The 24736-nt window shown below is 41.5% G+C and overlaps 2 protein-coding genes across 7 annotated transcripts in view; one reads left to right on the forward strand and one right to left on the reverse strand.

Moving 5' to 3' along the window:
• Positions 1–15948, forward strand: part of LAMP2 (lysosome associated membrane protein 2) — a 16321-nt gene extending 373 nt beyond the window's left edge. Inside the window, exons 2-9 of one of the 4 annotated variants that reach the window (XM_085319738.1) lie at positions 4149–4282; positions 4683–4896; positions 5558–5719; positions 6414–6631; positions 7226–7345; positions 7604–7682; positions 8463–8630; positions 13180–15294. In XM_085319738.1, coding sequence (XP_085175864.1) covers positions 4149–4282; positions 4683–4896; positions 5558–5719; positions 6414–6631; positions 7226–7345; positions 7604–7682; positions 8463–8630; positions 13180–13322 — 1238 coding nt within the window. In that variant the 3' untranslated portion in view covers positions 13323–15294. Of the gene's footprint in view, positions 1–4131; positions 4283–4682; positions 4897–5557; positions 5720–6413; positions 6632–7225; positions 7346–7603; positions 7683–8462; positions 8631–9890; positions 12245–13179; positions 15295–15731 lie in introns of those variants that run through there. The other 3 variants (XM_085319736.1, XM_085319737.1, XM_085319739.1) reach the window with 3 other exon arrangements.
• Positions 15949–18999: 3051 nt separating this feature from the next.
• Positions 19000–24736, reverse strand: part of ATP1B4 (ATPase Na+/K+ transporting family member beta 4) — a 9550-nt gene continuing 3813 nt past the window's right edge. For 2 of the 3 annotated variants that reach the window (XM_085319613.1, XM_085319615.1), the window contains exons 3-8: positions 24191–24319; positions 23868–23972; positions 23295–23491; positions 22661–22717; positions 21845–21940; positions 19000–20830 (exon numbers count right to left, since the gene is read on the reverse strand). In XM_085319613.1, the coding sequence (XP_085175739.1) occupies positions 20669–20830; positions 21845–21940; positions 22661–22717; positions 23295–23491; positions 23868–23972; positions 24191–24319 (746 nt within the window). In that variant the 3' untranslated portion in view covers positions 19000–20668. The remainder of the gene's footprint in view (positions 20831–21844; positions 21941–22660; positions 22718–23294; positions 23492–23867; positions 23973–24190; positions 24320–24736) is intronic. The other variant, XM_085319614.1, reaches the window with a different exon arrangement.

The following is a 24736-nucleotide window of genomic DNA, read 5'->3' on the forward strand; positions in this document are numbered from 1 at the left end:
CTTCTCGCAGTAGAAGTCGTCGATGCGCGCCAGGGTGGAGACGGCGCTGCGCAGCGCCCGGTACGAGGAGGGCCGCAGCCGTCTGCAGCCCGGCCAGGGCCCCGCGCCGTGGGGCTGAGCGTGAGGCGCGGGCGGGAGAGCGTGCGGGCCTGGCCCCGGGGCCCTCCCCGCCGAGCCCGCCCGCTGCGCGGGGCCGGCGCGGCTGCTGGCCTGCCCGCTCTGCGGCGTCGGGTGGGGGTCTGCGGCGACCGCGGATCTGCGCGGTGGGCCCTTGTCGGCAGCCGAGCACGTTTGGAGCTACGGAGATGAGCAGTCGTAATCCCACGCTGTAGAGAATGATGAAATAACTTTCTTCCTTTAAAAAAGATAAAAAAATAACTCAGAAATCAAGGAAGTGCTAGGAATACGTTTTTATTTCAACAGAGATGAGTTATATACGTTTATGTATTTAAGGGAGGTTTGGGGCATTTCCCTTACAAAGCATTCTCAAAGCATGAAGAGCACTTTGCAGAGTAACGTTGTTCTTTAAGATCGTGGCTTTTAGAGTGATGTTGTCTGCCCCTCAGTTCACTACTATATTCTGTTAATACTGTGTTTACTCAGCTATGAAGCCTTATACTTAAATGCTAGGTTTTGCCTCTTTTTGCCATTGCACTTAGTAGCAGTATTATAGCATAGCTCTCCTATTGCATAGGAGTTCGTAAGTGCCTTTGGTAATAGTAAGGGTGAGAAAGTGGCTGTTTTGTTTTAACACATGCAGGCATACACCCCTTGTGTACCTTTAAATCCAAAGATACTGCTCCTATGAAGTGATACACTGAGTAGATGTTGCAAAAGGCCAAGCTAATTTACTTCTGATAAGTGCAGTCTCCAGTCTTACTATTTTGTTTTACTGTCTGCAGTGAGCAAAGCATGCAAAGAGGCTGGCTGATCTTTAGGTTTCATGCAGAGAATGCCTCTGTCCTGCAAATTTGTTATAAATTTAGCAGTTAACTGAATGTAGTTCTTTGTTATGCTAGCAGTTCTGACCAGCTGTGTTAGAGTTTTGTCACTTTTGTGCGTGTGGCTTTTGAGGCTATCTAACTAATTGCTTAAGGGTAGGTCAGGTCTCTTATAGGGAGGATGTATCTTTTGACATCTGGAATAAGGTTGTACTTAAAAAAAAATTACACTTAAGAGTTATTCACTGTTAAGTAGGTCAGGGTGTGCAAGGTGCATGTGTGTATATTGAGATTATCTGTGTTGGTCAAGTCTACTGTGTGCACTTGCTTACTGTAGCATTTCTTCAGTGTTTACTGCTGCATCTACCATAACCTATGCTGAAATATCCCTTTTGGAGAAGTTACTTGCAAGCTACTTTCTCTATAAGGAAGAGTCTAAGTACTAGTCAGCTTGGTACTTCTGAATCTGGACCACTTCATTCTTGAGGTGTTTTCAGCTACTCATAATAAACAACCTTTCTTCCTTTTGCTTGCACCTGCTAACTCATAGAAAAAGCAGTTTCACAGCTCAGTTATGTCTTTTTTCATCTCTTAATTTTTTTATGAAGGTGAAAGAGATTTTCCTAATAGGTAAAACAGCACTGAGAAGCAAAGAAATTGCAGTGTTACAAAGCAAGTTAGTAGAATGTTAGTATCAATCTTCTGCTAGTTTTATACTGCTTTTCAAATTGTGGTAAAATAATTACTTCTAAGTATATTGTACTTTATGGCTTAGTCAATAGTCTTTTAACATGCCGTGTGACATGATGTGTATGTAGTGAAGTACCATGGCTATCCTGGCTAGGCTGCAGTAGTTTCCAGAAACTTAAGGCCTGGTCCAGTTCCTTCTGAAATGAGAATGGATAATAACACGCAGCTGGTACACAGGTGCAGTAATAAATAACTTCTAAGCTTAAAAAAATGGAGAGTTTTTATTTAATGTTGCTGGAGCTCTAAGCCAATTCTTGGCAGTAAGTTTGTATGCTTTGCTGTTGCAAGTTGCGAAACCAGTATCTTCTGGTGCACCGCAGATCTCTGCACAAACAAAAATTATCCTAAAAAGGCATACCAAACTGGTTGTTTGTGAATGTGCAAGCAATCCTCAGTGTTTACTGCCTTGCTTTGGAGGAAGATGTACTACTTGTGTCTAATTCTGCTAGCTGAAGGAATTCCCCTTGTAGGTATTGCCTTACTGGGCATTACAGCCACTGTGGAAGTCTTGACAGAATCTTCTGCTGCATAGAGAGTAAGGTAAAGAAGGATCTTCAACTACATAGCTGTTCTTTATGTATTCTGCTGTATTATTTTTTTTCCTACTGTTCAAAAACTCATGGGTCCTGAATTGTTTAGTAATTCTTATCACTGTCTTCTCCACTTATTCAATGTCAGTCCGAAGGGTTTCACTCTACCCAGAATCAGAGTTTTATTCACTGATGAGATGATGGAGGTGAGTAAATGATACAAAACCTTGAGAAGCAGCATGCACTATAGAAGATAGAAATAACATTCAGAGCAATCTTTTGCTTTACTGGATTTTTTTTTCTTTAGTCATTTCTCTAGTTTAAGTATGAGGCTCTCCAGTTAGGAGTGAGCATCTGCAAAGTTATTAAGTGGAGAACAATTTCTAGTTCCATAGAAAGGTTTTAATAGATCAGCTACAACACTCAGGCAGACTATTGCAGGAGGGAATGTATGTTGAAATGCATAATAGCCTCAAGTATTTTCAGGAGTAAAGACCAAACTGAATTTTCATTTCTGTTGTCTCTATGCAGCCATCCTTTCCCATGTGCTTTTTGAGGAGCTGCTTTTACTGTCTCCTCAAATCTCAGTGCTGTTTGATAAGATACATAGGTAGGAACTTCCAGCAATTTAGAAGATATAGTGAGAGAGTAGGTGATTCCAGTTCTTTCAAATTGTTTTTATTTAAACTGATGGTCTGAAAGAATGATAAATTAAAATATACACACAGACACACACACACACAGAAGTCGTATGTGATACAAAACATCTGCTTCAGTTTCAGTGTCAGAATGATGCTTCGTCCTTCTGGCATAGTTTGTTCTTTGTGAGAGCTTTGTGTATTTCTGCAGTGCTTAAACTGTACCTCTTGCTTTACTTTAACCTACTGCCTTGTCCTCAGTCCACAAAATTTTTCCAATGTAATAGTTTCATTATGGTGATAACATTGGTAAATCACTAATGTGGCATCAAACACTATTTCCTATGCTTCAAAGTTAACACTATCAAGTTTCTCAAGCTCTGTCTTGGATACTTCTTAGAGAGGACATGACAGTTAAAACGTCTCAATTTTGACTGTCCTTTTAATTCAAAAGAGCATGAACAATGGCAAGTTATAGCTGTAGATTTTTACAGCCGGCTGTTTTGCATGCTGATATGTCTTTACTGCTGGCAGAGGAGAAAACCTCTAGTTGTCAGGGTGAAAGTCCTTAGTGCCAAGGCAAAACATGAAACAAAATGTAAAGTACCTTGACTTGCATGTGTTAGAGATGGAGGAAATTAAATGGTCTGTGGGAGAGAACTGCATGATCATGGTGACAGTACATTTAAGGAAGGCAGCCTGATAAATCTCAAGCTTATGTTGATCAGGATTTATCTGTTCTAGGGAAGTGTGGCAGACTGATAATTTTGGACAAGGAAATGAAAGCTCACTATGGGAAAATGCCTCTCTTGAGAGTCAGACTGGGTTAAAAATCCAACACCTGTAGAAGTTCTCTTAAAACTTAAAGCGAATTCAGCATACACGTACTTCAGGCTAGAAGCTGGAAACACAATGAAGACTCACAGATCTTGTCCTTTAGAGGTCAACTTGAGTCATGCTGCTTGATGAAACAGATAAGATAATATAGGGGCTCTTGCTCTACAAGCACTACTTTGCTTAAGTGTTGCAGAATTCCTGCGGTTCTGTTTACGCAGTTTCAGACACTGGGAAGCTAGTCCTCAGAATCTTTGTCAAGTCTTGATAACACTTCATGAACACACATTGTGTGCTTCTTAGTTTTAGTAGTTTTTAGAAATCTAGCAATTCTTTCGGTGTCTGGCAAATGAAACCCAGTCCTGAAATAACGTGTTCTGTCTACTACTTTGTAATGAACTATCCTTAGAAGCAGTTCAACAAAATGAAGTGAAATCAATGTATTAACAGCTAATAATTGTATCTTACAGTTTTTTTCCAGTCCTATGCTGTGGAAGTAGATGTGAAGGATGCCTCTAACGCTACATGCTTATATGCACAATGGTTGATGAGGTTCTTGATAAAATATGAAACAAACAGTGGTGATTATGTAAGTATTTGGAACTAACCTCTGTTCAGAATTGGTTTAGTCTTAAACATACATTTTTTAAAATAAAGTGTAAGAAATTCTCAGTTCACTTATTTAGATGGCTTACTTGTCAAATTTAGTGAGATTTGTTTATTGGTATAATAATGTTCTTAAAGTAAGCATTAATTACGACTCAGCACAGTTAAGACTTAAAACCAACTCAGCTTTGTAGTTTTGTACTTGAATCTGGCATGGCCGCTTTCAGAGTCAGATGTCAGGTAGCCTTTCTCATAATTCTGTAGAGTAATCTAAAATACGGAGCTAATCTTGTGCAGGGATTCATCTGTCTCTAGCAGGCTTATAATGCTGTCATGGGAAGACCTGCTGTCTGAAGATATCTAAAACTGACCCTTTCTTCTAGAAAAATGCAACTTTGAGTTTGCCATCCAACGTGACACACGATGGAAGCACCTGTGGTAATGACACACAAGCTGCACTTCTGGCAGTACAATTTGAAGAAGGTCACTCTTGGAGTGTTAACTTTACGAAAACCAATGAAACTTACCAGGCAGACTTTATCACGTTTACCTACAATACCAATGATACTGCTGTGTTTCATGATGCTAAAAGAAAAGGTAATGTTCAGAGCAGGATCACACTTACAAAATAGTCTCTGCTACAAGTGTAATATCTCAGGTACCCTACTGTACTTGATTTTATATATATATATATATATATATATATATAGCATTAGTAGAGCATTTAATGACTTCTGTGCCATATACTGCACAACTATTGCTCATCATACTTCTCTACTGGATGAGAGTACAGACTAATTAACTTCTCTGACTCTAATGATGCCTTTAAGCACGGTGGAAGGAGGAGGTCAGTGAAGTGCTATTAGTAGACAACAGGTATCTTGAGTCATTTTAGAGTGCACTACCTTACTTCCACAGCTTTTAACAAAACAAAGTTTTAGGCTTTCTGTGCACTAATAGACTTTCTACTAATAGTAGGGTTTTTTCCTAAAGAAAAAAAATAAGTAAAATACTTCTCCTTTCTAAAGACTTGTCTAGTTCTTGAGGCTTTAACTTCTTTGCATTACTTAACACTTCAGAGCAAGATATATAGATAAAACATTAAAGAGGGGTAAGGGTTGTTAAACTTAATTCCCGTGATTAGTTTATTCTAATTCTTTGTTTTATGCAATTATAGAAAACATAACACCCGCTTATGAATATTCTTGCAGGTCATGAGGCGTTTCAATGCTAATTAAATGTTTGTGCTTATTTGTAGGGCCAATTACCATTGTTGTAAAGGATACTATGCATCCAGTTGAACTGAATAATGTCTTTGTGTGTCATAATACTGACTCTATTGAAGCAGAAAATGTAACACAGTTCTTCTGGAACATCACTCTGCAGGCTTTTGTTCAGAATGGCACCATTGGGAAAAAAGGTGAGGATTTCAAACTCTGAATTGTTTTGTATTGCACTTTAGTGCAAGAAGAAAAGTCTCGTAATAGAAAATCTACTAACTCTTAAGATTTGCTAATTGTGATGACTGGTACTGGTATAAATATTCTCTGGTAGGCCTTGTCTTATTCCTAAAAATGAGGATCAAACAAAAAATGGAACAGGTTTAGTAGTGTGTAGTATTTAACTGTTTTCTAAGTCAAGGCAGTAGTCTAATACAGTGTATATTCTAGTAATCAGAGCATTAAAAAACAGCCCATCAAATTTACTATTGCTGAATAATAATATTGCTGAAATTTGAGGTTTTTAACTGATTGCTTGCTTTCTTCAGAGGTAGACTCTCTGCTTCTACCTTTAACTAGTCCAGAACCTGCTGCCTTAGCACTCGGCTCAAGCTTCTGCTAATCAGGAGACTAATGCATCATCCTGCTACATATAGCTTTAATAGGACTGTTTACTTAGCCTACGACAAATGTATATCACACTTCTATAACTACTTCAAGCTATTTTTGTCCATATACTTCAATTCAGTGCATCAGAAATAATTAGTAGCATGTGTGCTATATAAATTAAAGGCCGCAACAGCATGGAATTTCTCTATTAAACAAAATTTATCAATCATAAGACTTTATTAAAACCTCAGCAGTGAAATGGTTGTTAAAGTTTCTTCTGTTCAGAGTCTAGATGTGATGCTGATAAACCTACTTCTGCACCTACTATTCTGCCTACTGTTGCCAACATAACTACTGCATCGACCACCACTTTATCACCTGCTCCAACCACTGCTCCCAAACCTGTGGAGAATCCAGACACAGGAAACTATTCTCTTAAAAGTGGAAATAAAACTTGTCTTCTGGCTACTGTGGGGCTGCAGCTGAATGTGTCCCAAGACAAGGTACCTCTCTCATCTTTTAGAAGAGTAGAAAGGTTGTTGTAGTTTCATATAAAAAAGCAGGTACAAGATATTTGCCTCCTGCACTGTTGACTGTTCAGAAGTGCTTCTTAATATTGTGCATGTCACTTCTCTGATGTCAAAATAGTTATGTGGCATAGTATCTTGCTTCAAGATCTTATATGGATTCAGTGTAACTAGTTACTGGAAATACCCCTAACATGATTAAAAGCCTGGAACTTTCTTTGCTTTTAAGGCTATTGAGCCCTGCAGGTCCCCTCTTTTTCCTGCAGAGGGAGCCAAAGCTAAATTGTTTTATTAGGTACATAAAATAAAAGCCCTGATTCACAGATTGATGAGCATTATTATTGCTTTTCTTAGAACAAGTGGTGGTGAGACCTTGCTGAGCAATTTGTTTGCCTCAGTCTTACTAGCTTTTAAACATAACTCAAGTGGCCTCAGTTAGACAGCCAGACTCAAGGCTCCTAGTGTCGCTTCATTCATGACAAGCTCTTTTAGTCTAAGACTACTACTGATTGGCATACTAGATTCCTAATGACAACTGAACTGCTTTGTTATGATGTTTCTATATTTCAGCCTCTTCTGATCAACATCAATCCGAAGACCACTAGTGTTGATGGTACCTGTGGTAACACAACAGCTACTTTGAGATTGAATGATGGAAATAGCAGGTTCATTGATTTCACATTTTTTGTTGTAAGTAACTTCTTTCAGTCTAAATGAGTTTTCCACGTTAATGGCATTGTGCAATGGGTAGTCATGGTAAAACCCTTCTGTAGTTTGCTGATAACTGGTTGTTCATGTATAGGAAGTAAAACTGGCTAACTGCCATTGGGATAAAGTTCTGAGAAACAACTGTGGTAAATGTGCTTGCCGCTGGAAAGCATATGTTCTCAAAGTTAAACTACAAAATGCAGGATTTCACACTGACAGTGGTTCTTACTTCTTAAACAGAAGAACGCAAGTGCAAATGTACGAAGATTTTATCTGAAAGAGGTGAATGTTACACTGCTCAACCATATGAATGGTTCTGGTAAGAAATGATATCTGCCTTAGTGTGGCCTTTTATTCTGTGTCTATATTAGCAAACACTTCTGACTCTCTTATGCTGGTTATGCCTACTTTGACTTCCTACTTTAGGCCAGTATAAGCAGAAGTAACAGAAATGGCTACCAGAGTTGCTTCAAACAGCAGTGTAGTTTTTTTTTTTTTGAAGCTTCCCCAACAGGATCTCTTACACTCACATAATGATTAAGATGCATAAGAGAGCTTTTTTGTTATAATTTTCAATAGCATAAGTTTTTTTTGGATATGGAATATAGTTGTACCAACTCTGAAGTTTTTTGTTTTCATAAACCAACTGTTGTTTCCTTTGCCTGAAGATGTTGCTCTGTCTTCCCATCTCTCGCATTTAATCCTGACTGGGAAAAGAATGTTCCTTCTAACAGCTGAAGCATTCTTTTTTCCAAATCAAAAAGTATGCTTTTTTTTTTAATGTGTTTATCACAGCTGCTGCAATTAAAAGGGCACTAAAACTAAAATGCTCGCACCTCTGCAACGCTGGGATGAGTAGAGGTACAAGGATGTCATGTTCCTGTGAGGTTAGCGATAAGCACTATAAGAAGCCAGCCACTGAAGTTCTAACCGTTAAGCAGTTTGGTCTTTCTTCAGACTACCTTGTATTTCAGAGTAGCCAGTATTGAAAAGTGGCCACTCTAGATTCAAGTCTTTAGCCTTGTGAACGTATTAGCATGTGTCTTAGATTTGAAGTGAGCATGCAAATTTCTGTGTTAATTTTTTCCCTTTTGTGTAGTCATTTTAAGTGCAGATAACAACAATTTCAGCAAGTGGGATGCTTCCCTCGGTAGTTCCTATATGTGCCGAAAAGAGCAAACTCTTGAGATTAATGAAGACCTTCAAATACATACTTTTAATCTAAGGATTCAGCCATTCCTCGTGAAGGAAAATAAGTTCTCTACAGGTAAGAGTAAATCTATCAAGCTGTAGGATGTTCTGCGAAAGAATTGTTACTTGCTAAAAAGCCTCTAACAGAGCTGGACATAAGCACTTTTTTTTAAAGCATTGTTCCAGTGTTTTGGGGTTTTTTTTGTTTGTTTTGTGGGGTGTGTAATGAACTTCTGAAACTGACATTCAAGTTCAAGGAAAACTGTCAGATTTGTTCCCATTTTAAAAAAACATCTGCTAGGTATGTAGGTCCTCTTTCATAAAATGTGAAGGAGCTAGAGACACTGAAGAGAGATTGAAGCATTGCTTGGCAGAATGGGTCAGAAATTCTGACATCTTCTACATACCTTTTTGTAGCTTGAATGTAAGAAAATGGGACGAAACTTCAGCAGAAATACGCTTTGATAGCGTTTCTTTTCTTTTGACCTGTCAATGTAAGAAATAGGAGTGCTGGGAAAAAGGAGCTGACAGAGCTACTTCAAGAAACAATCTTGAATGTCCAGGATCACAGGCAAATCCTAAAGCGTTTATTTTGTTTATTTGCTATACCATCCTAATCTTGTTTGAGGAAAACTAGACTGGCTTAAATTACTTCATTGTTAGCCATTAGTGTAGCGTTGTCTTCATGCTCGCAGTAATACTGTCAACATAGTCATGGATTATGCTGATTTGTAGATAAATGGACTGGGTGCAGATTTTTAAACCTCTTTTTAGATAGATGGAGATAAGCTAACTCTGCTTATGTAAGCACAATAAAAAATATTTATTATAATACTTTCTAAAGAAGTATTTAACTGTGTAGTTCAAGTTGCAGCTAATTGCTTCCTCCTCCTTCCAGTTATAGTGACTTCATCTGTTTCTAACTTACCTCCCTTGCAGTTAGCTTCTTAGTACCAGATCCATGTCACTTTATTCTTAATCAGTAAAAGCACCAGACTTCCCTTGAGCGTGAAACAGATCAACTTGCTTCTGTCCTACTCCTAAGTAGAAGAGTGCCTTCCCCCTTTTCTTCTACAGACCTTGCGCATGTGAAAGCTCATATACTGGGATAGCACCTGTAGCTTACTATAGGTCATCAAATGTTCCGATTGACTAAAATGCTTAATATCTGCCAAAAGTACCTATGAAGCCTCTACATTTTTTTTTCTCTTATTGTACAGATGTGATATACTTAATTTTGAGCATCTTCATATTAAGGAAAATAGTTTTTTATACCACACTTGGCAAGCATTCTGTCTTTATTTATTCCATGTTGCAACCTTTTTCTCATCTACAGCCCAGGAGTGTTCGCTGGATGATGACACCATTCTAATCCCAATTGTAGTTGGTGCTGCACTTGCTGGCTTGATTGTCATTATAGTGATTGCTTACATAATTGGCAGAAGAAAAAGTTATGCTGGATATCAAACTTTGTGAATCTGAATGTGATCACTGTTCTGATTTCACTCTAAATGAAGCAAGTGCAAGTTTTGAAGTCCAACACACAAAAAAAAAAATCTTAAGAGTAAATACTAGCTGCAGCTAATTGGAGCTGAGAAACAAAGGATGTTTTTTTCAGATGAAGCAGAACTGTGTTTTAGTTTTCCTTCCCCAAGAAGATGTGGGTTTCATAGCTCTTTTGAAGATGTCGGATGTCACTATTGGATAAATTATTAGGTTAAAGATTTTATTTTGCAAAAGCACTCAAATGTTTAGGATTTATTTCTGCTTTTTACAAATTGTAATTTGAAACAAGAACACATTCTAAACTGTGCTTTGGGGAACTCCTGAAATTGCATAGAATTTGTACTTGCTTCTCTCCTTTGCATTCCTTAGTTGTTGTCATAGTTGTGGGTTAAGTTGACAGCACTAGTCACTGTGACTCATGTGGTATTTAACAAGAATTGTATGATGCCCAGTAACAACTGTTTCTTGTAGAACTAAACTTCAGGCTGGTGATTAAGTGATCTTACGAAGTGGCAGCAGTAACCTACTTAGATTTGGTGAAGCCTGAGTAGTTTACTCCTGCTTTGGTGGTTTCAGGAACCATTCCATACCCTGACTATACAAACAAAATGGGTAATCTGTTTTTGCCAGTCGATGGATAAATTGGAAGACTTCAGCGCAGTTTCCAAATGTTTTCAAAAATACTGTTAGCTGCTGAATTCTCCTCACTTATTATAGCTTGGCAATCCCCTAAAATACAAAATTGAAGCAGAGTTCTGCTAAATTAAAGCAGGCTTTTTGCTGGCACCAGTTTAAAGGGAATAATCTTTTTAAATATTCCAGAACTTAAAGTGCACTTAACTTTATATCATACTTTGCACAGAGATGGTCTATCTTGTTGCTTTGAATGACCATTATTTAAAGATGCTTTCATTTAATGAGCCAGTATAAGTTGCTGCAATTTGAGCTGTCTTTAAATCTCCATTTGAATGATTCTCTGCTAATCAAAATTTGCATTATAACTGTCCACCATTGGCATTCTGAATGTTCAATGTACTTTGTGTTTGATTTGTTTGTTATGTAGCATCTATTAATGCTGCTGTTAATAATGCAAAAGCCAAGCAAGTCTGAGACAGACCCCCCCCCTACACCGTTTTTTTTCTTTCCTGCTGTGTGGAAAGGATAATTAGCTTAAAATGCAGTGCAACTGGACTGTTGTTAAACTGCAGCTCTGTAGAAACTAACTCTTGCTGCATAACTCTTCTCTGGCCTCCTTATGCTGTAATACGTGGTTCTTATTGCATGGAGGGTAGAAAAGGTCTTTTCTAAAAGATAAGTGCAACTCTTTTGCATATCATGACATGAGCTGCATAAGCTAGTCACATAATGAAGATAACTTCATTCCCACATTTAGAATGAGTTTAGCCTGCATCAATGCTGGTTTAATGTTTTATTAGTGTTTTCTAAGGTTGTAGAGATGTCTGTGGCATGTTTGTATACAAATCATAAGATACTCTTCCGTTCTTACAGTAATAAGGGTTTTTCTGTAAAAGCAGTTTAATCTTGACACTGGCTAAAGAAGCAAGAATGGGTGGATAATGCTTACTCTAGCATGTAGTCTACGGCTTGAATTTTGTGTTGGTTACTAAAATTCATTTTAATGAAAGTGGAGAACTACTATAATCCTGGAATAGGCTTCAACACTTTCCATTTTAATTGGGGGAAAAAGTGGTTCTAAGGACTTTCATATTAAAATATCCTTAAATGCGGAAGTTCGTACAGATTTTTTTTAGCATTTTAGTGACTGATGTTTAAAGGCACCAGTTACCTGTGCATCTCTGTTAAAGAAAATGTATAATTACCACACCTGCATTCCTCTGACCATATGAATTTTTGAACTGTGCACAGTTTCCAAGTGGCAAAATAAAAAGATTGATGCAAATTCTCCTGAAACTCAACACAACACAACTAAATGTATCTTTGTAAGAACTTGCGATTTAATCTTCATTTATAAGTATATTTGTTCAGAGATAAAAGTACTCATAGACTGATGTGCAGATAACTGGTTCAGAAAACATCTAAATTTGACATGACTGCCTATTGTTATAAAACCACTAGTTTTCTGTATGTATTGTTCCATAGGGAATTGTCAACCTGCTCAACGTGTGCTCTAAACAATAAAGATTGTTCTATTTCTTAAGGAAACTTGTTCACATTTTTTAACTGTTTGGAAACAGGTATCTTGTATTGTCTTTTTTAATTTTAGAAAATAAATTAAATGAGTAAGGTCAACTTTAACCAGCCTATATATGAGATTCTGTTACCTAACTTGTGAAGGTGCTCTTTGAGGAGTCTTCTGTTGTCTGGGTCTTAATGCTGTGTTTTGCAGCATGTTCCGAAATGTGCTTGGCTAGAATTCACTAGCCGAAGACAGTTTGAGAACTAATTGAGATACAAGATATCCGATTCACCGTTAGAAGATCGCTTACAAAGTTTCAGTCAGTTGTAGTTCTATTTATACAAGATGTTTTTATCACTCTGATTTTGCTACCAGTTTAACCTGGATTACAGCTGTGAATAGTTATCTTCCTGTAGTGCTCCTGGAAAGTGAAAACAGTCTCTGTTTAGTAAGAGTGGGAAAACTTTAGGGAGCCTGTTGAGATCTGGTTAGTAGTTTCATCCTCTAAGGCAGAAGCTGCATAGATTCTCCCTGAACTGCCAGCGTATTTGTTAACAGTACTATCACAAGACTTCTTTCTGTTTCCAAAGAGACACTAGTCTCCCCTTTGCCATACCTCTTGTTAGTCTATTGTGTGTCTTGTGTGGTCTGTAGGTCTCATGACAGGAGGAGCATGTGCAATCTAATACAGTAATGATAAATGTACATTAATTAATATGCTAATCCATACTCCTCAGCAAAATCATCATAGAATGAAGAGTCTGTTAGTTACAATGCTTGGGAAGGTGGAATATTACTATTGTATTTTGGGGAGGGGGGGGAGGACAAGGTTTTATGGATGACTGTCTGGTGTCCTGTTGGGGAAAGGCATAACTGTTTTAAATAACTAGAGGGAGACTGTAGTATTAAATATTTATATTTAAATGGATTTCTTTTTCAAACTTACCCTTTTTCTATTTAGCTGAAGACTGCAGCCCAGAGGTGGACAACTTCATTGTACCTATAGCAGTAGGAGCAGCTTTGGGAGGATTAGTTGTCCTAGTACTAATGGCTTACTTTTTTGGTCACAAGAAGCACCATAATGCTGGATATGAGCAGTTCTAAAATGAGAAAGTTTTACTTATTAATAAAAATGAGCTCAAAACACAGATCAGCAACTTGCATGCTGAGTCAGGCAAACTCTTAAAACTAGCACCTGATTAAGAAGTGATGCAGACTTTAATGTTGTCATTTATATTTGAGCCTAACGACTTGCACTGAGCATGCCCCACTTCATAATCAATTGATAAATTTTCAATTCTTCTGAAGTACTACACTTTGAATTTTATAATCTTGAGAATGCATAGTGGCATTATGTGAATAAACATGGTTTTGTTTCAGTGTGTGGGAATAGCACTTAACCAATGCTGTATGTGTTTGGGTGTTGAATATCAATGTATATAATCAATCATACACTGCAGTTTGTTTTGATTTTTGACTGTGCCTTATATACAGTTTGCTAAATATTAAATCTATGCTCTAAGATATCCAGACTGCTGGTCTTTTTAGCTTTTTGTGCTAGTAGTCTTCAAGAGAAATTTTTTTCAGTTAATGAATACATTTAACTTTTTCTGATTTACCAGAATGTCTCTCTTGTAGAACAGATAGCCTAAATACTACTGTTCTTTTGGTATCGGTTGCATCTTATGATTGGAGTTAAAAGGGAAGATGACTTTTATATTGGGGCTAAAAATTTTGGGGCCAAATTTTCAGGTTATTTGGAACTGATAATCGTTCAGTTGAATCTGCCTAGAAAGTTTGGCTCTTGCTCCTGCTGGCCTGAACAGGAATTCTTTGTCATGACGTGCACTTAGCAAGTTCCCCATCTGAAGACATGCCTCTGAAGCTTCTCACCACTGCTCAGTAGTGATGTGTGGATAGAGGAGTGGCAAACTTGAGAGAGGTAAAGGATGGAACGATCATAGTACTAAGCTTTACCCTTTTTAATCTGGAAATTACTTGTGACTATGCCATATTATAATACATACTGCAGCAATCTTCTTCCTTTAAAGAAGACAAAAAGAAAATTCTTGTTGCTGCTTGCCTTTCATCCTTAGCAAAATAATTCGTGTGAAGCGTAAATGACCCAATAGCCACCATTAATGAATCAGTATATGTTGATCTTCAGTGGTCAAAGCTGGCTAAAAGTACAATGCAATTCAAACAAAGCTGCATCTTTTGAGAAGCATGAATGCTTGTCACATTCTAGTAACGTTCTGAAATGGCTCGCTATATAAGGTACATGCTTCCTTTCCTCTTCCTCCCAAGTGTTGCTCAACTTGACAGTAGGTGTCTTCAGACTGCCTGAGTTTTGTATTTTCAGGTGTTTAGTATTTTCAGATGTTGAACTTCTATGTATTCTTGGTTTCCTTCCTCTTTGCTGACCAAGGGCTTTGCATAGCTTTTAATGAAAAGGTAGTGGTAAGTGTTTACCAGACTATATCTGAGCTAAATCAGACTGTAAATTCCCCATAACTAAGACCAATTCAGTTAGAGGCTCAAACGGTTTAAATATGAACATAAAGTAGCAGCTGAAATTTTAACGTAGCATTGAATATGTGCATGATAGTTACTCTATTCTAGTAAGAAATCAAGCAAAAAAAATCTAAGGAGTTAGGCTTTTTTTAAAAGCACATAAAAGTCAAACACCCTTACTAGAGCTTACTAGTGCATCTTAAGAAATGTTTTATCCTGGCATCACCTGGATGGAGCTGCTCTCTTATTACAAATGGGGGAAGAATATTAGGTTTTGCTCCATGTATGCTTTAAGGTGTATCATTGGTTTTGAAATTGGCTCCGAGTGCTTGTCCTGGAAAGGCCTATGCTAATTCTTGCATGAGTATTTGTATCAGAAAAGCATTAATGGCGTATTTTCCAAACTGTATATTGAAAACCACTGTAGCATTACAGCTGTCTCTCCTCTTTTTTTATATGCTCTGTTGATTTCAGCAAGATGTGCATAATTCTTAATTGAAATGATAAACCTTTTCTTGTATTTGGATTAAAATAAATAAAGCTACCCACCCAAAAGAGTCTATCAGTGTTTTCGGTTCAGTGCTTTCAGCATGTATATCTTTGGATACCAGTCTGTCTTTTATGTTGCTTTTTTGCCGGTTTACCATCTCTGTGAGAGGTGCTCAGCTAAAGTGCTCTCAGATAGCTGTTCTAGTTTGACGTGTCTACTGTGCCTGTGGGTGAACTGCGCATTAGAGGAAGGTGAAGGTTCATGCACAAATGAAGTGTTTTACTAGTACAAATTACATGTGTAGTGCATATATTTGAAGAAGTCAATCTTTGTATCAGTTCTTTGCTCGCTGCTGTTTTCACTTCAGGTGTACTTTCATTGTATACAATGCAGTGATATGTTTTTAAATTTGTAAACATGTTTGTTCCTTGCTTTACTTGGTTTCTAATGCTTATTTTCCTTTACTAATTTATTCTCCCTTGCTTTTTTTGTTTTTCTTCTTTCTGCAGCTGAAGAATGCTTTGCTGATTCTGACCTCAACTTTCTTATTCCCATCGCAGTGGGCATGGCACTTGGCTTCCTTATAATTCTTGTCTTTATATCTTATATCATTGGAAGAAGAAAAAGTCGTACTGGCTATCAGTCTGTATAGCCTCTTAATTCCACCTCTACTGCTACCCTTCCTGGTCTTCTTTTCCCAGACTCCCTGCTCTTCCCCCTTTAAAAAGAAGTATAAACAAATGAGTTCATAATTTATTTAAAAAAAGAAAAATAACAACACATCACAACAGAATAATATGTCATGAGTCTGAAGACGAATTGCAGAATTATTTGAAGCTACTGTATGATTTTGGAGAAAGTGTTTTGGGGGTGATAGATTTGAGTAGAGCTGATGTGTGTCCATTTGAGAAATGCGATTATTTTGACTAAAGAACACATCTAAGAGACTTTATTTGCATTACTAATCTTTTTATAAGAAAATATTTCCAGTTGTGTATAGCTTAACTCAGATAATGCGGATGCTTAAAACCATAATTAAAGGTGTGAATGCGTATGCCATAGGAAAATAATACCAAACAATTTGAGAAGTTGGCTGTTGTCTTTTTCATCATTTACCAGCTTGTTCCTGTGAGTTGGTCTGAATTTCCTGTTCCTTCTGAATGTAAAGGTGGTACCTGACCTCACTAATGTATTAACATGACATGGGAGGAATATTTGATTCTTCTAGTAATGAATGTGTTGTAACATCAGTATGGAGAAGCTGACCGCAAATGTATGCAAAATTGCTTTGCACTAGCATGATGTCTTTAATGTCTGTTCTATAAGATAAGTCTTTCCATAAGATAAGAACTTCCGCTACTCAGAAGAGCAAACAGCCTGCTAAAGGAAATGTATCGTATTTTGTTTGATGGTTGTTTGATGGTTGTTGAGGGTGGAATTTCACTGGCTTCAGTGAGTTTCAGCTTTGATTCTGTGGATATGAGAGGAACTACACCAGTGTTTCAGCACTGGATACTGTGAGGCTCAAGAGTGTTTGGAAGAGTCTGAGATAGTGTCTAAGAGCACAGACTGTTTAAAGAGATTCCTGCAGTTCCATTGGAAAGCTTTCATGGATTTACAAAGGGTCATTGAAAAGCTGTGTTCTAGGCATGCAAGCCAAGAGGTAAAAATAGTTTGTTTTGCTAGGATTAATCTGCCTTTAACATCCTAATGACTCCCTCAAACAGTATTGAGAATGCAAGAGCACAGAGTTTCTAGCATGAAAAATGCTGACCGTAAAGCGGAAATTTAAGCCAAAAAGACATGACTTCCAAAGGAATAAGAGCATCTGACTTCTTGAAAGTTGCTTTCTTTAATATATACCTTTGACAATCTTGTGTTCCATATCTAAACTGAAGCAAGATAGAAACTAGTTGTTTGCAGCTGAATTCTGCCTCATTCCTAAATAGGTTCACCTTGGTAAGATGAAAGAAGCCTCTTGTTCTTTTCAGCTCTTTGATCCAGCTTGGCAAAAACCTTTCACAGCAAGCGAACTCTGTTTTTCATCTGTGCGATGGTGAGAGATGCCAATTCCACAAACAGCTGGTGGTAGCAGGCAGTGGGAGGAGCGTTTCCTTTACAGCAGGTGTTTGGTAAAGCTACTTAATGCTTCATCTGCCTGTGTGTTGAGCCTGCATCTACACCCTTAGGAGGGCACCTTCAGTAATTCACGTGCGTAAAGGAGATAGTCAACAATGATGTTTAAATCACATTAGCATTAAATTTGGGGAAGGGAGATTTCTAAAGAGTTAGCTTTGACGTTAGAGAAATACCTCTGCTTTCAATTATTCTTTCCTCGCTGTGACCAAATTTAAGGTTTGCTGGAATCTAATATAACTGACTTTAACTGCAAATGGGTTCTTGAACCAAGTCCTCTTATTTAGGGGATGCAATTTAATGCTGCTGGACTGGATCGTGTGTTTCAATTTTGGCTGTCTTGGCCTTTTGTGTTGTACCTTTGCTCTCACAATACTTGATATTCCTGCAAGAGAGATGAATGGCAGATTATTTTGACACTGGCAATTTCTGAATCACAACTGTCTGTCAAAGCGTGTTGCTTCTGCGCTGCCAGCAGATGGATTCCATCCATGATTTCATGCTCAGGTTCTAGATCAAAGTGTCTTGCATCACTTTGGCAGATTATTTTAGTAAAATGTGGCAATTTCCTAAGTGCATATATATATATATATATATACATACACATACATACACACACACACACATATATAATATATATATATATATATATATAAAATGTACTAGTTTGGGCTTCAATAGAAGTCAAAAATTGAACCAGCACTTTAGGGTTGTGGCATGAAGAATGGTATATACAGTTCTCTGAATTTGCAAATGACTGTACAAGTCTGCTGGAAGCAGCATATGTGTATGACACAATAAAGTTAACTATGATGTTTATGAAGCTTTGTTTAGTGTAAGTAGACATGCATGCAGTTTCTCAAAGCTTTTCCAGTGGGGCTGTCAGCATGACTTGTCTGGGTGTTGGTGTGGAAACCAAAGCTTTTGCTTCTAAATTGCTCATGCCCTTACTTTCCAATTAGTTGATCTTTCTTTACTCATTGGATCAAAGCAGAGGTCCGGTATCTGATAACACATAGTACTAGCTGCTTCACAAATCCTGCTAATAGGCAGCTGCGGAATAGATACAAATAGAGTTTTGTCCTGTTGTCAGCTGGATAGTTGTTAATTTCATGGCCTGAAGCATGGACATTTTTGTTTCTGTTCAGAATCCTACAGAAATAAAAATGTAGATCCTTGTTTTAAAATAGCTAAAGCAGTCGGCAGACTGGGAAACATCTGTGGTTTTAACTCCTTTCTGATGTCAAAGGAAGAGACGCTGCAACCACTGCAGTGTCTTCATGGCAAAAGCCAATTTCTGTTGATCGGAATGTGCCCTTCTGGGTAAGTTGTGTCAATAGAATAATAACATTGCCCAATGCCCGTCAGGAAAAATCATTCATAAATATCCTCTGTTTCGTATTTTTAATATTTCTTAAAAAGCAGCTTTTGCCAGGCAGTTGTTTCCTGTACCTGCCATATAGTGAAGCTTACTGTATTCAGCTTCTGATCTCTTCAGGCCTAGAAAGTTAATCAAATGTTCAAAATTCAAGGATCAAATTACATGCATCTTTGAAATCCATCCCCTGAGTGGCCAGCGAAGAGGACAAAAATTACCAATTATATCTGTTACACTAGTGGCTTAAGAATGAGAGCATACAGTTGGTTTTACTGTTGTCAGCTTTATTTTTAATACAAAAATTACTTCTTAGAGACTTTAATATAGATACAGAAATTATGTCATATTAAGTATCTGAGCTGGGATGTGGGACAAACACCATAAAGCTCTTGTTTAGTCAGTAAGCAGTTTTAGTGAACGTGCTTTCCAATGAATGCAGTATCCTGAAGTGTCCTGCTGTGTTCTCATAACTAACAACACAGAGTATGTTTCATCTGTGGCTCAAATATTTCTTTTTATAAAGAATCAAAACCACTTTAGACTGTCCATAGCTTAAAGGTCTAGAAGTTGAGAATTTTACTGTAGTAGGTGCTGAAATCACCGTAGTGCTTTGCTCTTCTAGAGAATTTTCAAACAAAGGTAGCAAAGGATTTTATAGATAACAGATGACAAATTAAGCCTTGTGACCCCTTTCTGAAATAACACAACCCAGCTGAGGAGAGGGAAGAAGGGAGCAAAGCAATGGCTTCCCTGGGGGGCAAGGAGGAAGCCCCAGCTAGAGCACGGGTCTCCTGGCTTTCCGGCCTCTGCTTCAGCCATACGCTTGACCTGCTCTCGACAAGAATTCCTCTGTTGCCTGAAATGCTGCTGTCCTGGACGGTTTTCACTGCTCTTGTTCGTTGGCCTGTCACTTCCACCCAGGGCAGCGGGAATATCTGCTTGGCACAAAGCTGAGGAAGGGCCCAGGAGGGATCCTCGGGGGAGAGATCACTCGAGCGAACGTGCTTCATAGACCTTCCGGGCTGATAAACCGATGACCTACACCAAGATCTGCGCTGACCGCCTTAACGATAGAACGATCAAGCATTTTCCTGTGGCCTTCTCGAGCGTTACAACTGTGGCCTCTGCCTTTGGGAAGACCAGCCTTAAAATGCTTGGTGGGGCCTGACAAGCTCCACGGGCACTTCTGTGTCTGAGCGGGGGCTGGAGGCGTCTCCGGCCAGGGAGCGGGGCCAGGGAGAGCACAGCTCCCTTCAGGCCGCCCGGACTTGGGAGCAGAGATTTGCTGAAGTGAGGAGGAGGGAGAAATGCAGTAATCCTCCCAGTTCAGAGGGGAACAGCTGGAAAGATGCGAAAGCAAATGTTTAACACCTTACATGTACTGAACAAGCTGTGTACAATGTTGCAGTCAAAGGTGTCTCTGGTGCTGAAGATCTTAGGAGGGTTTTTCAAGAATTGCCATTTTGTTTTATTTTTTTTAACTATTGCAGGCATAATCCAGAATTTTTGCTGTTTATTTTTTTTAACAAAAATAGTATTAATAAACTACCACCTTGTTAACTTTTGCCTAAGAAAGGTACATGAGACTATGGCAAAAATTAAAATATAAAGCCAGGAAAAGTGCGTGCCCTTTTGAAATGACCTTATGAAAATAGCGTTCAGATACTAGGGCTTTATTGAATTAAAACTGAAATGGTATAGCAGGTTCTCTGCCTAGGATATATCTTTTACTAGTAATAATTTACATTAGATCTTTTAAAATGTGGTTCCTTGCTCAATTACATCTCATTTGTTTCCTAAATATGAACAAAAATAAGTTAACAAAAATTTCCATGTGTCTCGTTTTCCTAACAGAAGAAACGCTGGCTTTTAGGCTTTAAGAAGGGAAAAGCCTCTGGCTGATGTAAGCTAAGTGCCCAGCGGTCGCAGTGGCTACTTTCCGATGCTGAGTGTGAAGATGATTCGGCCCAGGAAGCGGTCGTTATTGACGTTGTTGACGATACCTTCCCCTTTCAGACTGCACTGGATAGGGACCAAGTTATTCTTCCTCACGTCTGTGAAGTGCATAGCCACCAGTGGGGATGTGTAGTTGACCTGAAAAGAAGGGAGGTCTATTAAGTATAATTTTTAGGGATCAGAAAAGCAGGTAATGCTCTCTCATGTTCAGTAAGACGGGGCGTATCTGGTTCACAGTTCTCAGGCATCTGAGCGTGTTGTCTCGCTGCTGTCGGCGTTGCTCCAGACACTGAGGCCGGGCTGTTTTGTGCCTGTCGGAGTGACCGGGGTTTGGACACTTGGGTCTGGCACTGGAACATGCCCCTTGGGGCGTTTGCCAGGAGAAGTACTACTGGATAACAAGAGTCACAAATACTTTCTTTTTGCCCATTTGAAAAGTTGAGTTACAGCTTGTGATTAAAAAAAAAAAGAAGTAGTAGTCCGTGGAGTTCCTTCAGATCAGTGCGTCTAAACGACAGGCAGACCCAGCGTTAGGGTGCTGCGGCTCACGCTCAGCCTGCAGCGGCTGCTCTCGCACTAGGAGGCGAAAGGCTGCTGCGTCTTTCGTTTCGGCTTTTGCTGTGAATGTGCGTTACCTCCCACCCCTACAGACTGCTGTTTTGTTTGTTGTACGGAGCTGTACAAACCAGCTCAGACCAAACCAGTGTGTAAGATATGTTAGACTGATGTTAGACAACTCTGTTTCAAGCCACCCAACCTGAAGTGCTTTGGTTCTATCTTTGAAAACAGCCCCGTGTTTTTCTTCTCTCACATAACCATCAACTTCCCTAGCACCCCGGGAACATGCTGGTGTTGAGGCCATCTCGAGGGAATCAGCAAAATCAGTCTTCGTTTCCAGAAGAAAAATGTCGTTGTTCCTGTGCCGGCAAGAGGCGAGCAGAGTCCCTAAGGAGCTCCCGCAGCTTGTTGGAGACAGAAATAGAGCCCTGGAAGCATCGTGCCCCGCTGCCTTGCTCACTCCTTGTTCGTGTGGCCTCCCTGCCGCCTCCCGAGCTGGCCAGAAATCGCGGCCGTACCCTGCGCGGTGACTCCTGCCCACCTGTCCCCAAGGAGACGTAGCACAGAGCTGCTGCGATGTGGGCTCTTACTTACGTGCGTGATCTTGCCATAGTAGGGGTAGTACATGAGATCAAACGTCCCATTTCCAGGATAGAAGTCCACTGATCTAAGATCACTCTCATTGCCTTTCTGTGATAAAAACAATATATACATACATATGTATGTATGTATGTATATTCACATACAGCACATGGGACACTAGATCTCCTTTTGGGGTAACGCAAAGGAGCTTTATTACCGCCATGCCCGTGTGCAAGCCCGCAGCACAGCTGAGCTGCTGCTGCCTCCTTGCGCACAGGGTTTGCTGTGAGAACCAGCTGCTGCCAGAATGAGTCAAAAAGTACCCGTGCTACGATGGTGCAGGCCAGCCTTACAGAATTTGCTGTCCGTAAATCTGTCTCGATGCTAAACTGCTTCTCTATCGCTGTCTAAGGGCACCACGCGGCCATAGCCCCAGGCAAGAGGAGTCCTTCCCCGGCCGCGCTGCAGACAGCCTGCTGGGCGCTCCCCAGGCAAAGAGGGTCTTGCTGGCTGGGTGCACGTGGCTGTGGGCAGCTCCTGCCCCAGGGCCCCAGCTCCGGGGGCTTCAGCTGCAAGGCCGGCAGAGCCAGCAGCTCCCGCCAGCCTGCATCCGCTGGGCAGCGCTCGAGGGCCAGGCCCTCGGCAGAAACGGGGAGGCGCGTGGCCTCCTTCGCCGTCTCAGCAGAGCAGCTCTCACCGGGGCCTTGGGGCGCTCGTAGCGTTGGGGCTCGTAAGCGCCCCGGGCTAAAACGAGGCCGGATGCCAGAGGGGTTCGTCGGAGGAGGATATGTGAATTTTCTACCCTCCAAACAGGAAGAGAAGCAGTACCTGCACTTTACAGTCCACGCTGACGGGGACCCCAGCACCCGGTCTGTAGCCGATGATCTGCAAAACACAGGACATTCACGCTCACTCGAAACGCGAAGCTGGGCGTGTGGTGCCAAGCATGTGCTGCCTCCCTTCTCCAGGGCTTGTGCTCTTGTGCGCGCCAGTCCCGGTCCTCAGGGCGAAAGTTTGTGCTCCTGGCAAGGGGGCTGCTGCTGGACGGGAGCCTCGAAGGAGGGCAGAGCGCAGGCTCCCCGGGAGAACCGCAGCCAAGACCAGCTGATTCCCAAAATCCCCCTTACATTTATTTTCCAGCAGCATGCACTGAGCTGCCAGGATATTAGACTATTTCAGACTGTTTCTGTTCTATAAATGTACCTGTTACAAAGAGACTGGAGTCGAGGATGCAGCCTCTAAGCTCGGTTCCTCTGGGAGAAGTGGCTGGCACAGGACCTGCCGAGCACTCAGGCCTTTATCAAACCAAACTGAGCAAGTTTTGTAAACATGTATTGCTTGTATTTTCTAGCAGATTTTCTAGCCAGCAGGTTTTGAATCTATAGTTCCCCTTCTCTGGGTCTGAGAATTAGAGTGTCAATGCACAGTCTTAATTTGTTAAGATGTCTGGATTTTTCCGTACCCGGTTCATCTTTAGCAAGATGCAGGGCTGGCCTTTCGAGTAGCCGAACGTCGGATCCCCGATTCCAGAGCAGTTCTGCAGCAGGGAGCGCTTGAACTGGCAGGCCTTCTTCTCCTGGCTCTCGTGGCCCCCCTGGATGAAGTATCGCCCCGCCACACACTTGATATTCTTTTCTTCTTGAACTTTGTCATCGTAAGCTGATGGGAACCAAGAAACTGTCAGTGTTGCTGGGGACTTGCCTGGATCTGTGCTCTCCGAGCACGCCGTCGCGTCGAGGCAGTTGGAAACTCCCGTCTCGACAGCGTCGCGGGGCAGGAGCTCCCGGGATTGCCCTACGAGCCTCGCTCCCCGGACGGGGGTGCTGAGAGCTGACTCGTGCCCCGTGAGGAGACCCACACGCTGCAGGGCTCCTGCGGCTGGCCGCGACCCCCCGCTCGGTGCCCTCGGGGCAGCCCGCGGCGCCGCAGCTCCTCCGGAGACCCCCGCGAGGCTCAGCGGCCCGGCGCCCGCCTGCAGCGCTGAGCGCCTCGCAGGGGCTGCGCGGGATCGCGCCGCCGCTCCGCAGCAGCTCACCTTCCAGGAAGCGGTGCATGCTGTCCACGTAGGGCTGCCACGTGCTGCGCTTGGACACGTTGAAGGCAATGGTGAAGCCGTGCAGGTACGGTCTGATCATGACTCCTGGAAGAGGAGACAGAGCGGGCGCTGGCCCCGACAGCGGCAGAGAGCTGCTCTGGGTTGCGCTTTATTTTGAAGGTAGAAGGTACGAAGGGGCAGCGCTCGAAACGGTTGCCCCCAGGCTATGAAAAGCTGAAGCCTGCGCATCGACACCGAGGCTGCTGAGACGGAGTGATGAGAGCAGCGGCGAGAACGAGCGCGTGGGGCGGGCGCGCACCCACCTGGCGGGGAGACGCGGTCCCGGTAGGTGGGCGTGTAGGGGCTCAGGGTGAGCAGCATCACGTACATGCAGAAGGCGAACATCCCCGCCAGGCACGTGTAGAAAACCAGGTAGAACAGCAGGATCAAGCCTGCACGGCGGAGAGGGCGCGTTGCAGGCGGCGCGGCCCCGTCCCCGGCGCAGCCGCTCCCGCGGGGCAGCACCGGCCCCGCCGGCCCCGGGAAGCGGGGACGCGGCGGCCCAAGCCCCGTGTCCGGGCCACGGTGTTTATTTTTCCTCTGGCTCCGCCTGAGGGCCGAGGTGGTCTCCGGAGAGCGCGGTCCGTGACTAACAGCCAGCGGCTCCGCCAGCGAAGCGAAGCCCTAACGCAAACATTTCCCAGGAGAAAGGCGGCGGCGGGAGCCCTGAGAACGCAGCTGCGCGCGGCCCCGCGCGGCGCTCCCCGGGGCGGCGGCGCTGGGAACCGCGGCGCTGGGAACCGCGCGCGGCCGCCACCGCCCCTCCGGACCCGGCTCCTCCGCCGCCATCCCCTGCACTGCCATCCCCT

Source organism: Rhea americana, unplaced genomic scaffold (genome assembly GCF_003343005.1).
Source record: "Rhea americana isolate MKP2758 unplaced genomic scaffold, rheAme1 scaffold_6, whole genome shotgun sequence".
In the NCBI taxonomy this organism is placed as follows: domain Eukaryota; kingdom Metazoa; phylum Chordata; class Aves; order Rheiformes; family Rheidae; genus Rhea; species Rhea americana.